This window comes from Symphodus melops, assembly GCF_947650265.1.
Source record: "Symphodus melops genome assembly, chromosome: 9".
Classification (NCBI taxonomy): Eukaryota; Metazoa; Chordata; class Actinopteri; order Labriformes; family Labridae; genus Symphodus; species Symphodus melops.
The window spans coordinates 19,326,752-19,341,370 of NC_136699.1; the positions used below are offsets into that span (position 1 = coordinate 19,326,752).

A 14,619-nucleotide genomic window follows, 5' to 3' on the forward strand; every position below is an offset into this window, starting at 1 on the left:
GTGGCTCTGTCTGGTGATCAGGGTCATTTGTTCGCCATGGAGGTGAGCAGCGGAGAGGAATACTACATCGCTTCAGACAACACTGGCACACCGCTGGCTGTCTTCAGTAGCAATGGACAAATGATCAAACAGGTAAAACACAAATCTTTGAAGGTCGCCTTAATTGCAATCACTCGTCTTGGAATTGCATTGAAGAAACAGCATGAAACTGCACATAAAAAAAAAAAAGCTTCTCTGGGGAAGCTCTTCCGTGCCTGACACATTGTTCTGACCTTTTCCTCAGAGGTAGAGCCGAGAAAAACCCAAAGCAAATTGAATCTGCTTGTGTCACCCAGGTGCAGTACACTGCCTACGGAGAAGTGTACCTCGACTCCAACCCTGAGTTCCAGCTGGTGGTCGGTTTCCACGGTGGACTCTATGACGCCCTGACTAAGCTGGTCCACTTCACCCAACGAGACTACGACGTATTGGCCGGACGCTGGACCTCACCCGACTACACCATCTGGCCCAAGATAGGGAAGGATCCCTCTCCATTTAACTTGTACATGTTCAAGAACAATAACCCTCTCAGTGACATGCTGGATATCAAAAATTATGTCACAGGTAAAGTATTTATAAATATCATGATGTAGACACAAAAGTAAGCTTTGTACGTTTTAAATCATTGAGCATATTGCAGCTATTTGGACTTTGTCGAAGGTTTTTGTTTTCTTGTTCCCATGACTTTTTAAAATGTAAGTAGATCAGACCATTTGAATCTTTAAACTTTTAGAAGTTATCACATTTAAAATGAGATCAAGGGTAAAATTATAGCTGTTAGCGTGATTTGGTCACATTTACAGAACATCCTAAATAAGCCAGTTATGTTCTGACGCGGGTTGATATCTCCAGCGAGCAGAAAAAAACAGACGGTCATGGACAAGATAGTTGGAGCGAGTTACAATGTACTACAGATGGTACAGTTGCTACTAGCCTTGCATAACACCAGACCACGCATACACTTCACTTTTTTTATGAAGAAAAATGATTCATTTGCAACCTTGTTTAACTTTGTTACTCAGCGAATGAATTTTTCATCCTGTCTGCTGTAGATGTGAAGAGTTGGCTGGTGATGTTTGGCTTCCAGCTCAGTAACATAATCCCAGGGTTCCCTCGACACTCGCTCTACTTTGTGGAGCCACCGTATGAGCTGCAGGCCACACAGCACTGTGAGAACGGACAGGTATGAGCCAGTGTGCTTTCTGTCAACAGAATGAAAGCCCAAATGAATCCCATGACAGTGTTTTCAGCTTTTCTGGTGAATGTCAGTGTAAATACAGCAGCCGTGTTTTACAGCAAGAGCCAAATGTGGCCGTCAGTTCTGTGTTAGTACATGATTTCATGCTTCAAAAAAAAGTCACCGCTCCGTCTCTTCCCCGTTCAGCTCATCACTGGTGTGCAGCAAGCAGCAGAGCGTCACAACCAGGCCTTCATGGCCCTCGAGGGTCGTCTACTCAACAAGGAGCGGAGAAGGCGCAAGGACAAACCTGGTCACTGGTTCGGCACCAGTACTCCCATCATCGGCCGAGGAGTCATGCTAGCTCTGAAGGAAGGCCGAGTGGTGGCTGGAGTGTCAGCTCTGGCCAGTGACGACAGCCGTAAGGTGGCATTGGTGCTCAATGGCGCCCAGTACCTTGAAGGCACACATTACACACAGGACGGGAAGGACTGCCACTACTTTGTGAAAGTGGGCTCCGCTGACAGCGACCTGTTGGCTTTGGGGCTGACCAACGGGCGCAAATCCCTGGAGAGCGGCATCAATGTGACAGTGAGTGGCCGCTCAAGGAGAGGCGTGACTGTGGAGTTTGCGGTGCCATCGTTTGTACTGAGCGTTCGGTACGGCCTCGCTGTCGACGTGGTGGATGAAGAGAAGGTAAGACTGTTGGAGCTGGCCCGGCAGAGGGCCTTGGCTGGGGCCTGGGCCAAGGAGCAGCAGAAGGCCAGGGATGGGAAGGGGGGCAGTCGCCTCTGGACTGAGGGGGAGAGACAGCAGCTTCTAACGACAGGCAGAGTACAAGGCTACGATGGCTACTATGTACTGCCTGTGGAGCAGTATCCAGAACTGGCCGACAGCAGCAACAACATCCAGTTCCTGAGACAGAACGAGATGGGCAAGAGGTAACAGCCCTGAGGAATAGACTCGTCCCTCTGTCCCACTCTCACGTCTCTAGATCTGCTCCTTATTCTCGCCCAGCCTCCTCAACCCCTCTCCTTTGAAAAAAAACCATGGAGATTCAACCAACATACGGGGTTACTCGCGGAACGCTGCAGGGACTTTTAAAAAGAATGACTTACCTGAAAAACACATTGTTAATTTTACTGCCACAGGCAAAAATGTTATCATTTGGTCAAATGGCTCTTTTTTGAAAATAAAAAAAACTTTGAACAACTGAAAAAGCACTGAAGAACTTTAAGAACTGTTGCTTAGCGAATAAGAAGATTCCCCTTTTTAAAAAAGATAGTGATATTTTCGCCCATATTTTTTGGGTCACACTGAGAGCGGCCATGACAGCTACTGGTCACACGGTGGAGTTGTACTGCGCTGGGCTCTCTGCAGTAAAGGCTTGTCTGTCTCTTATAAACACTGAAGGCACAGGGACCAAAGTGGAGACAAAGCTGCTCCAGAGCGCTGGCATTACAACTTCACATCAACTGAGGACATCACAAACAAAGCAACCTTACAAGGCAATGTTAAAAGTCACCCTATACTATGAGTCGTCTCCCTGTCTCAGGCCTCCCATCATCGTCCACCACGGACCAGCCGCTGCTTCTGAGGCAGCAAACATCCAACCAAGCAACACACAAACTAACGGCAGAGTGAAGAAATTCAAGCTGTTAACGGACTCGAAAACAGAAACTTTTTAAAAAAACAAAGTCAAAAAAGTGATGGCTATATTTGTGGACAGTGGTATCACACAGCATTGTTTATTTTGAAATGGGGAGAAGAATCATATTACTACATTTGTGTCCGCCTACACTAAATTTCAGGATGTTGCGTATACTGTAGATGCCGTAGTTTTGTACGTTTCAGTCGCGGTAGAATTGTGAGACTTTCACCAAGGCACTTCTGTACAGAACGATCAAACACACAACTCACAGAGTCCGGACAACATGCTCAGTTAGTATTTATTTTATTTTAAACTTTTTTTATTTATTTATTCTTAGTACTATATGACAATCATGAATGAGTCACCAGTTCTGTTCCAAATGAACATAATGGATGAGTTTATTTTCTTTTGTAAAATATGTATGAAATGTTCATTTTGTTTTTGTATTAATTTCAGTTTGCTGCCAGGGCAAATACTAGTCACTCTCAAAAAGAATAATTTATGTAATAAAGTGTTTTAAAAAAACGGTTTATACTTTAAATAAAGTCTTTAAAACTGTGAAATCTGTTTTTTCGAAATATATTTCAATGTACAGTGTATAGACCTACCTTTATGCAGCACAGTAGAATATTGTCAAGAATATCGAGTTTTATATTTCTAAGAGGAAGTGGCTTGTAATGTGCAAAATCTTTAGCTGGTCTTACTACTCTAGAGTTTTGTGGCACTCTAATATTCCATATCTACAATATCAATCCCCAGTTTGTTGTTTTTGACTGTTTTTTGGTTTGGAAGCAGAGATGTTTCTGTCCTAGATCCCGACAGCAGTAGCAGTAATGGATCCTTCTCACTGTGAAGAGACTCGTGCTGGATGTCATATTGTACCAAATCAGTATTATCAAAGGATGATTCTTATACATTCACTGAAACGAGACTCTTCTGAGAACCTTATCAATAAAACATAATTGTTTACTTCAACTGAGCAATGTGTGCGTTTCACTTTCATCTCATGTTTCTGTTTGAAGTTGTTTATGTTCTTGTTTCTCCACCAGGCTTTAGGGTAGACTTCAAGGTGAGTTCATTTCAGAGCAAACTTGGCAAGCTCTATTGATTCACGCAGCTATTTCCCGCTTTTGTTAACGATGCATTAGTCTGATGGATAAAGTACAGATGTGCTCCAGATATTCAGAAAATAAAACACTGCAATTATTGTTCCCCTCTTCCAAACACATTATCGTGTTGTGAAGACACTTTAACAGGGGCAAACGTTTCTGAGACTCTTTCAACGACTCTGATGTGCTGTTAAGTAGCCATTACAATTACCCCTGTGTTTACAGATAACTGTGATTTCTGAGGATCATTCCACTCTATTCCATTAAATCCAAGACAACTCTTCTCCTTATAGCAGGAGCAAAATCCTTTATGCTTCTATTTTTAAAAGATCTATCTGTCATGGTATTATGTTTACAGAGTCCCATGAGTTAAGAACCACATGGAGAATTCCCACACCATCCTTGCAGGTCCCACAGCTCTCGTTACTGTTTTCAGGCAAAATATTCCAACATGAGAGATCCAAAACAAAGGAAACTAGCAGTGAACAAAGAGAAGCCTTTAACATCTGACATAAACAGTATAGCAAATGAACATTTATGATGCAACCTATCTGCTGGCTGTGTAATTGTGTTAGGGTTGTGTTTAAAGCAGGCTGTCTATATAACAGGTTCCGTTTGCTTACAGTGCCCCCAAGTAGCCAATTTAAGTATTGCAGGTTTTCAAGCTAAATGAAACTGCAGGTTTATGAGCAATGAAAACTATTTTAATGTGCTGACATAAAACTACTCATTAGTCAGAATGCTGTGTAAAGTAAAAAGTAAAAAGAAAATGCTTTAAGGTTGTAGTTGTTCAGTGTAGGTTTTCATTAGATTTCAGACTGACTGATGATCGTCTGAGATGATTCTGCAAACCATTTGATTTCATAGTGACCTTTTTGTTATCGAAAATGCTTTTCCAGGATGTTTCAGTCTGTGCTGTAGAAGCTCACGAGGCCTGTACAAGTAGGACTGTAAAACTTTTCCAGGAGTCACTTCATTGCTTTAGTTTCACTTTAAGGAAACAGAGTGTTGTGCATCAGGCAGGGAGCCATGTCGCTGCCTGCCGTGTTAAAAATAGTCGAATGGATACGGCCCGGCCCCAGTGCACTGATCTATGCTCCTGACTCCCCTTGAACCTCCCACACACACACACACACGCACGCACACACACACACGCACACACACACACACACACACACACACACACACACACACTCTTCCTTTCCCCCAAAGAAACACAAACGACAAAAGCACGTTATGTAATGGGAATAAATTATTTTAATGCAAGATTCTTATTTAAGCAAAACAAGGCATTTAACACGTTTTTTTAAGCAATCACAATCTTTTTTCACATTTTCAGTTTTATCTCGAAGGTATGTAAGAAAAATAATATTGGAATAACGTTTTTCAAGATCACCATGAAAATAAGGAACATCGAGGCCATCGAATGTGAACAGTAATCAAACGTGAATCACTGTCGTCATCAAAAATGCATTCCATTTATTGTTATATGATTTCACTTGAAGACAAACATCTGCAAAAAAAAACAAAAAACTGCTTCCGTGCAAATGAAAGGGATACATTTCAAGCATCAGCTTCTTAAGGGCGCCCTGAGGCTGAATGACAACCAGGGTCTTGGTGGCCTGTGACAAATCGAGGGCCCGGGACACGGGGTTGTCCTTGGCGACAGGGAGTAGCGGTAGCTGAATGTGCGGACAGGGAGGGTTCGAGATGGCTGAGAGGGAAGGCAGGAGTAATATCTTACAGAGGTAATCATCATAAAGTGCCAAAGAGCCTCACACTAGATGAGCCTGAGATCCAAGTACACTGTGTGTGTGCGCGTGTGTGTGTGTGTGTGTGTGTGTGTGTGTGTGTGTGTGTGTGTGTGTGTGTGTGTGTGAGTGTTATTGTGTAGCCAAGATGGTGGGAGTGTGTGCCTGTGGTGTGTTGGTGTTAGATTTCAGTGAGGAGCCTGAGGTTCAGGTTCTGCTTCGAAGCTCTGTTACAAGCTGCTACAGAGTTTCCCCTGCACAGGGTCAGTCAGTCAGACAGTGCTGAGGGTTTCACATTGAGGAGGAAAAAGGTTGCTTTTTTTTTCAGGAGACGTCATGGGATCAAGGCTTTTATATATATAGACAGGCATAAGACTTGTAAGGGAAGGGGTGGGGGTGGAGGAGGGGGGTTGTTGAAGGAGTGTGAGGTGTAAGGCAGATAAGGGTCAGGGTGATGGGGCTCCAGGCACAGAAATGGGGGACAAGAGGGTAATGGGAGCCAACATTCAGGGAATACGTTATGTCAGCATGTCCCAGAGACAACAGCAACACAGAGCTGTCCAGCAGGCTGTCAGGCATGTGTCCGCTGTGTCGTCTCTTCTCCTGTCCTCCACCACGTACACTGGAAGGGACGAAAGAGAGAGAGAGGAGGGGGTGACAAGGTTGTACACAGAGGAAGAAAACAAGAATGGAGAACAGTTAAAAGAAAGCAGGAAGGGACTCCTTTTGTAAACTTGCATGAAACCAGAGATCTTTTCATTTTTCGAGAATCACAACTCCCGCACAGGCTTCAAGTGTGAGCGTAGCTGCTAGGATTTTTCCTCTAATTACATTCATCAGGGGAGGCACGTCACCATGGTAATGCCATAGCAGCCAAGAGCCACGATCAGACAGCGTTACACTTGAGTAGCAATGCCTCTCGGTGTGAACAAACTCATGAAATGAGAGCTTTCACAATGACACGTTGCCACACGGCTGTACAGTGAATCCACCCTAATGAATCAGCTCATCATATGTAACCTTTACCGCCTGTTCCAGTCAAAGAGACACCTCCTCTTCCCTGTGTTTGTGATGAATCATTGATGTGGACGGAAACACTCCAGCCAGCTTTTAACAACCATGTACTGTACCTTGGCTGGCTGTGTTACCAAGGAGACCAGCTCCCAGTCAATACCTAAAGGAACGCAAGCTGGCCACTTAAAAAAGTGTGACAAGGGAGGCTGTGGCTCAGCTGGTAGAGCTGGTCGTCTTCTCTTAACCGGAAGGTGGAGGGTTCGATCCCCAGCTCCTGCGAGCAACAGTTCCGATGTGTCCTTGGGCAAGACACTGAACCCTGAACTGCTCCCCCTGTTAGAGGCGTGTGAATGTGTATGAATGCAATTAGTTGATTCTGATGGTCAAAAATATATATAGCAATCAGCCATCAGTGTGTTGATGATATGCCTGTGTTAGTCATTCAAAGACAGAATGTTGATGACAGAGCGCTCACTCTGACGTATCTAAAGACAGTAACACCTCACTGCTTTCACGTGTGAAGTTTGCATATCACATTTGAATACGTGAGAGACACGTGTTGTTTCTTATTTCAACAACTAGCTTGTCTTCTCGTAACCTTCCCCTTCACTCATTCCTCTCCACACTTACAACTCGCTCAACTTCTAAAAGAAGACACTTTTTTTTTTTTTTTTTTTAATCAGAGAGACAAATAAGAGTGAGTTCATGCTTCAAATGTGACCATGTGTTTGAAGTCAGGCATCATTTATTCATGTTTCAGGGTTGCACTCACTGAAGGAGCTTTCAGGAAAAGTATTTGTATTTGATCCTTCCTGTTTCAGCATCATTTCACTCCTAATCTGTCCACTTGTGATCTGAACAGTGCTCAACATGTCTTGTTTGTGTATTGTTGAAGTATTGGATAAATACTGCAGACCTGCTCTTCCTCTAAAAACTGCATTATGATGAGTATTCAGTCAAAAATCCGCTCTACTTGATCAGTTTCCCGACACAGCTCTCGTGTCAATCTTCAATCCAGTTATGCAGACGGTTTGTTTGCACACAAACAACATGTCAACAGAGCTCGTCTGATGAGCTGCAGTTTCATTCTGTGTCCGTGTGTCGACAATGTTTCAACAGGCTGCTACACTCACCAAAGACTGGCACGGAGGTTATCACCGCTCATGCGTAGTCCATCCATACGCTATCAGGAAGTCTTCACATATTACAACCTCCCTTATTTGTTACCACTGAAATCTGTAAATATTACTAGACGAAGCCGGAGTGATGTCACCCATCTTTTAATGGGAAGCCGCACGGTGGTGGTCGTCATGCTGGAACTGCTGTCTCAACCTAACTTTCAGTCAACCTAACCATGAGCTCAAAGCTGGAACCGTTACGTTGCACCTGCGCCGCTGAACTCGGCCTGAATTTCCCTCGGGATCAATAAAGTATCTATCTATCTATCTATCATATTCCCTCCTTGTACAGTGTGTGCACATGAAGGCTGGATTGCCTGGTGTGAGTGCACCCTTTAAACCTGACGACGCCGCGCACGCTCCAAGATAATGTGTAACGATGCGGACGGGTTCGCGCGGACTGCATAGCAATGACTGGTTGCACGGCCCGGAAGTACTTTGTGCCGAACAAATGTTTGGGCACTTTAAAATGGAGGGCTTCGAAGAGATGGGAGAGAATACTGAGGAGGTCTGTTCTTGTCGCTCTGACCGCAACAAGCATAAATCAGTTTCTTGGAGCAAGCCTGGAGCGGACACTCGAAGAACTGCAGTTTTATTACATTGGTTCAGTTTTGGACACTGGAGGTTGGCACTTGGTCACCACTCACCTGTGTTTTTGGGAGCTTCCCCATACATGGGTCCAGGAGGGGGTCCTCCCTGCCAGCCATACTGCTGTTGTCCAGGATAGCCTTGATAAGGACCTGGGTTAGGATAAGGACCTCCAGGGCCCATTTGTCCGGGGGGGTAGTTCGGGTAGGCTGAATTGGGCTGCTCCATGTTAACGGGGTAACCCTGTGGAGGAAAACCCTGGGCAGGGTAGCCTTGAGGAGGCTGGCCATGGGCTGGGTAGCCTGGAGCAGTGGGGCCGCTGCCTGGGTACGGAGGAGGCTGCTCAAAATTCATCTCTGGCTTGAAAAATCACCTAAAAAAATAAATAAATTAAAAAAAAAGGAGAAATTAACTGATTATTATACTGTGAGACTATTCAACAATCAATAGATCTTTCTTTATGGTTGTGAATGCATGTTTCTAGTTTGTTCAGCAAGCGTGAACAGCAGTACAATGTGGGGTATTGTATGTGGAAAATGTAATTGATTATGAGTTAATCAGCCTCTGGAGTCACATGCAGCTCTGAATTCCTCAGAGTCCTGACAGAACACGACATGCAGTCATGCAAGAAACTGACACAACTGTTTCCCAGAAAAGAGAAGTGCATAGCAGAAGGTTGTCTTCCTCTTTTTTTTCCACCTCCTGTTTCATTGATTTGCAGATTCATGTATGGAAACCAAGCAAACCCAAGTCTGTGCTGCCAAATAAGAAACACAAGCAGGGCATTGTAGACATCATAACGTGGTAAGGGCAGTCTTGTGAGTCACTGGTCAATCACAAAACAGTGAGAAGCTTCCCGAGGTATGCACCATTCTCTCACCGGTCACACGCACACGTTACTAATTGAGGAGTCATGGTCACATTGTGCAGGCCGAAGCTCGTGAATTGAGACAAGAGCCGTTCGCTGGTTGTGACTTCACACTTAGTTTAACTCTGTACTCGGAAACAGACACCTCGCACCTTTTTTTAGAGTCACTGTGAGGTTTAGTCTTGAAGTCTTTAAAGCTCTAGTTGCCTTTTGGATCAATCTCCCACGCTTAAGATGCGTTTACTTATCCAGACAGTGTCTTAACATCAGGTCCATTTAGACGATGCTCAAAGTAAGAAAAAAGGAGCACACTCGACTCTAAAGACAATGCAACAAATGTTTGTGATCAGCTACAAGTCCATTATTGTTACACATGAAGTACACGACCAGAAGACCAGAGTCCAACACAGCCCTCATGCTATGGCCTTCATCTGTGGATTTGTTCAGGCAGAACAGCCATAACAAATGAAAAGAGGCCAGACGGAAAAGAGCATCTCCGCTCGGCCTCCGAGGATTCCTGAATATGTACACTAGAAACATCTAAACAGCGCTCAGCTTCTGCATCGACATCCAATCTGCTGTCAGTGGAAAAACAAACAGTAACTGTTTCGTTCAATCAGTAGACAGAGACCTGTCGCCAACGTGTTTGTTTATGGAGTTATGTCTTCATGAAAAGAAAAAAGAGAATATCCACCATTTGTAAGCCTTTTTTAGGAATGGCTACTTTTTTTTTTTTTCCAATCAGCAGTGCAGTGCTTTCATCACAAGATGGCTGGACAGTCACCACCTGAATGTGTTCTTAAGGCTACTGGCAGATGGCAAGGCCTCTGTTACTATGGTTACCATGTACAGGAAGAACCAGAATGATCCCATAGGATTTGTTTATATTGTACCTTGAAGCAGTGTAAGTAGTAAAAGAAGCTAATTATTGGATCTCCTTCTCGGTGTTGACACAGAGGAGCCTTTTGTTTGCCGTTCGACGTTTGTTCCAGCTCGTCTGTGTGGTGTTGCATTACTGGGGAAAAAGGCTGAGAAAACTCCCTTCAAAGAGGACTTACAAATAATCGGTAATCGGACACCAATGGGCATGTTTACAGCGTCAAAGTTCACCTTGTAGGTAACCTCTATTGTACCAGTATAAAGCTCCAGCAGTGTTCAGAACCAGATGAAGAATGAATGAGAAATGATTTGAAAGGCAATGACTTGCATTCACAGCACAGTTTGTATGTTCATTTGCATGCGTTTCATTTGTTTTTCCCCTGTTGTGACTGCAAGAATAAGAAGAGTGAGCTCAGACAATGTTTCCACAACAGAATCATGCTGATAACATAAAGAGCAAACAGCGGAGACAGGTTGAGGAGGAATGCACATATTTGAATCCAATGAACAGTGTATATTTTTTTACATCCCAGTAAACAAATGAAGTTCATTTACACAATGTTAATATAATGACAGAATGAAACGTGTAACAAAGAAAAGCCTCTTAGCAGGTGGAAGTTAATAATCTAAATGCCTCACAGACCATGGTAGAGGCAGAGCAAGAGATACCAACACCAAATAAATCTAAAATCAAACGTGTAAAATTAATTCAGGGCTTCTTTTATCAACTGTTGTGAACATATAATAACAGTAAATTACAAACACTGTGATCTGACAGGATAATGTGAGGCCTTGCATGGATTAACAAGTTCTCTGACGTATTAAAGTGAAACACATTTGAACTCAATGTCACTCCACAAACTCTTAGTGTTGTCCTCAACAGCTTGGCCTAAAGAGCAGGTCTATGTTGGCCGAGTTGACTCATGAAACACTTCATATTACTGATAGATCATAAACAGCCTCAGCACACAGGCTGAGCCAAACGAGTTGAACAGCAGCAGCTACGTAACCAGGCAACCTAACCTATGTACTCTCTTTATGGCCGGAGACATCACAAGACCAAGAGGCTGACGGTAAACTACAACTCCCCATTGGACCTAATTAGGAAGAATTAAAAATACATCTATCTCAAACATCAAACAACAAACAACAAACAAACCAAATTATGACTAATTCATACAACCAAATACATATAATCTCCAGTGTAGTTACCGTCTTTGTTCCAAAACATCAATAGGACTTAAACATCTTGATTCGAGTTCTGCCATTAGGCTAGATATGTGTTAGCATCGTATGACCATATTTGATTTAATAGCCGAAGTTTAAGTCGCTTACAGTAGATTTTTTAGATATGTATTTTGGGAATTCTTCAAGGCAACTTACAAAGAAAGAAGGTGAACCTGCAGGCCACAACCAACCATTGCACTGTCTAGTTTTCAAGCCCCCCCTAAGTTTATGATGACTAGGCTCAGAAACACCAAAAATAAGAGTCACGGAGATGATGGACCACCTACCTTGTAGTGAATAATATTCCGGTACGCTGAAGGGAATAATTATGGCAATTCAGAAAGAAACAGCTCCCGACTTGAGCGTTTATTAATAGTATTTTTTTTTTTTTTTACCGCAGTGAGCGACCCTCTGGACAGTTAAAACCACTGACTGCGTATGAAACTGAATATAGACCGTTTTCGGGACGTGACGTCATTTAAAGGGAACAGTACGGGTAGCAATAAAACTATGGGATTGGCTGCGGCGACAGCCCCGCTGCCTAAAGCAGCCAATCAGAAATCCAGAGCGATCAGGAGAAGGACGTCAGGGAAAAGCAATGACTTTTGATCCAGTGGCTGAATAAATGATTAGACACCAGCGAACTACATCACCGATTACACTGATTGAAGACACATAAACAAGGAGGGAGGATGACTGAGGAATAAATGTTAATCATTGATTAATGATCTAGGAGCTTTCTTCCATGGATTTGCAATTTTCACTTTTATGTTACCAATTATTAAATTTAAATGTTTATTAATTGATAAGCCCGAATTTTAGCAAATCTATTAGAGCTATTTGTATGTTTTTATTCATTCATTTTTATAGTAGAAGTTTTGTTTAGGCGCATTGCTGGTTTTCTACCAGCAGATGTCAGACGACTCACAGTCTTTTCTTTTGTTAGCTTTTTCATTTGAGCAGGCGCAAAACTTCTTTTTTAATTTGCCTATGCAGAATGAATTTTGATTCCAAAAATGAATTTATCAGCATTTTTATTTTTTTTGCCACTGAGCACACAAGACCCTCCATTATACATTATCAATTAAGGGTCATTTAGGTAACTCTTTTAGAAATGAACTATTTATCCCATAAACACTTACTGTACTCTACACATTTAATTGAATTAATAACTAAACATTGGAATAATAATTTTTATAATACTATTACAAAAAGCTTTGGATTCAAAAAGCAATGTGTTATTTGCCTGACCACAGGACTCTATCAGTCTCATGTGAAGTGTTGTGTTGAGAAAATGACCTAAATGGATGTGTTTAGTTTCTCTTTAACAGGACAGAGCATTGGCTCTGTTCCACTCAGCACATGACACTTAGACTCAGTGTCAGTGAGTGCATCTTAAGATGGGCAGTGACAAAACCACAACACACAGAGTGAGGGACATGTGTGCACACTTACATATTTATATACAGCATAATTTCTTCATAGAAGACTATATCGAATTATACTTATCTAGTATACTTATATTGTATACTTATGTGAATAAACGCTTAAGTCCTGGATTCACACATATGCATTTCACACCTTTACAGGGGGTGCTAGAGTTGGTCGAGGGAGTTGTGAAATATCATCTCAGTTCCTCCATCAGATATGAGATAAATACAGTATGAATAATGAAGCATACCAGCAGCTGGCCACTATGACAGCTGCCATTAACGGGGGACCTTCAGTGAAATATCTCCATTCTGTAAGGTGAAACTAGACCATGTAAAAACACAGAAAAAAGGTTTGCAGAGTGAGTTTAACATGTCGCTTACATAAACACACATTGTTGTAGAACAGCGGTGCCCGAAGAGAAACATGTACTTGACCTCTGGTATATAGGCTACATGGTCCTATTTTTACAACTAGTACAAAGTTATGAATGGAAAAGATCTTGGTGAAAGATACTGTTACTGGTGATATATTTTGCAATAGCCTGACAGCTGCTGTTTTAAGACAGATCAGTGACTGACTGACAGTGACTTCTCTGGGGAATATCAGATTTTCCTTAGTAAACAGCAAATTATTCAATAAGAATAGAACTATCTGCTTAATGTCATTTACTGTACAAAAAATATAGTCAGCATTTTCACTAAAAATGAATTAAGTCTTTATTAGCTGTATAAGGACAATACAGATTAAGGATTACTTGTACTACTGTACTATGGGACTGCTTAGCCCTTTGTTGCAAACTTCAGTGTGCCCTCCCTGTCATGATAGATGTCACCAAGCAGGCCCCATGTTTGAGTGTCTGTTTACATCGTCACCCTGGCAATTCAGTCTGAGCATGTACCAACAGCTTCAGCAAGAGCAGTTGACAAAAATAGCCACAGCTACGAGCTTAACAGAGCCCAACATTCATACTGGGAAAGTTTTTGGGGAGCAGGGGGTTGAAAAGGAAGGTTTTGGAGCAAGTTTAGCAGGATTCTTTAAAGCTCAGATTACAGAAAGTCGTGTTTTTGTCTGGAAAGAAGTTTATTTACACTGCTACTTGAGGTAGTTGGGTTTTAAACAAAAATATTTCATACGTGACTGGCAATCAATCAAACCTCTGACTGTTTCCACTCAAGAAGATTCATTTTCTTCTTTCTGTGCGCGTAGTTGAGAGACTACCGACTCTTATTACTGGGCCACAGCTGCCCAACTTCGACAGAAATTATGTAATGTAATCTAAATTACAAGCTCACTCTTCTATGTTGTGAATAATGTGCAGGGGTGTAAAGCCTTACACGAGCTCACATAAGAAATAAATAATGGACAAGGTGATCAAATGAGAGCTCATGACAAATACAGCCGAGCAATGCTGCCCTGTCGATCAATATAAAGGGGCGGTTTTTCAGTCACAATTCTGGCAATATTGTCCAAAGGATTCAAACCTGTAATAACAATGTCACGTGCATATGTCCCCTCCTATCTGACCTTTCAGTCATGTGAGAGCTATTTCGAGCTGTACAGTCAACAATCCCTATACCTTATTATGTACTGTAAAACTGAACCATCTCTTTTAATTGTCCTTAAGCGCCTGAAGGCCTTATGGTGAAGGTAAAGGAATTTAGATCTGACAGTGTTGAGTAATGTTTTCTAAGTCTGTACATGACA

The 14,619-nt window shown here is 42.4% G+C and overlaps 2 protein-coding genes across 10 annotated transcripts in view; one reads left to right on the plus strand and one right to left on the minus strand.

Annotated features, from left to right (window-relative positions):
• Nucleotides 1-3,846, plus strand: part of tenm2a (teneurin transmembrane protein 2a) — a 210,401-nt gene extending 206,555 nt beyond the window's left edge. For all 9 annotated transcript variants that reach the window (XM_079351890.1, XM_079351891.1, XM_079351892.1 and 6 more), the window contains 4 exons: nt 22-132; nt 336-603; nt 1,092-1,222; nt 1,424-3,846. In XM_079351890.1, the coding sequence (XP_079208016.1) occupies nt 22-132; nt 336-603; nt 1,092-1,222; nt 1,424-2,161 (1,248 nt within the window). In that variant the 3' untranslated portion in view covers nt 2,162-3,846. The remainder of the gene's footprint in view (nt 1-21; nt 133-335; nt 604-1,091; nt 1,223-1,423) is intronic.
• A 1,586-nt stretch (nt 3,847-5,432) lies between these two features.
• On the minus strand, nt 5,433-11,944 carry LOC306829588 (cysteine-rich and transmembrane domain-containing protein 1). Its single transcript, XM_079352682.1, has 3 exons — nt 11,769-11,944; nt 8,567-8,880; nt 5,433-6,349 (listed from the first exon to the last, which is right to left on the minus strand). Exons 2-3 carry the CDS (start codon nt 8,859-8,861, stop codon nt 6,246-6,248), a joined length of 399 nt encoding a protein of 132 aa, XP_079208808.1. The 5' UTR covers nt 8,862-8,880; nt 11,769-11,944; the 3' UTR covers nt 5,433-6,245.
• Nucleotides 11,945-14,619: the final 2,675 nt, after the last annotated feature.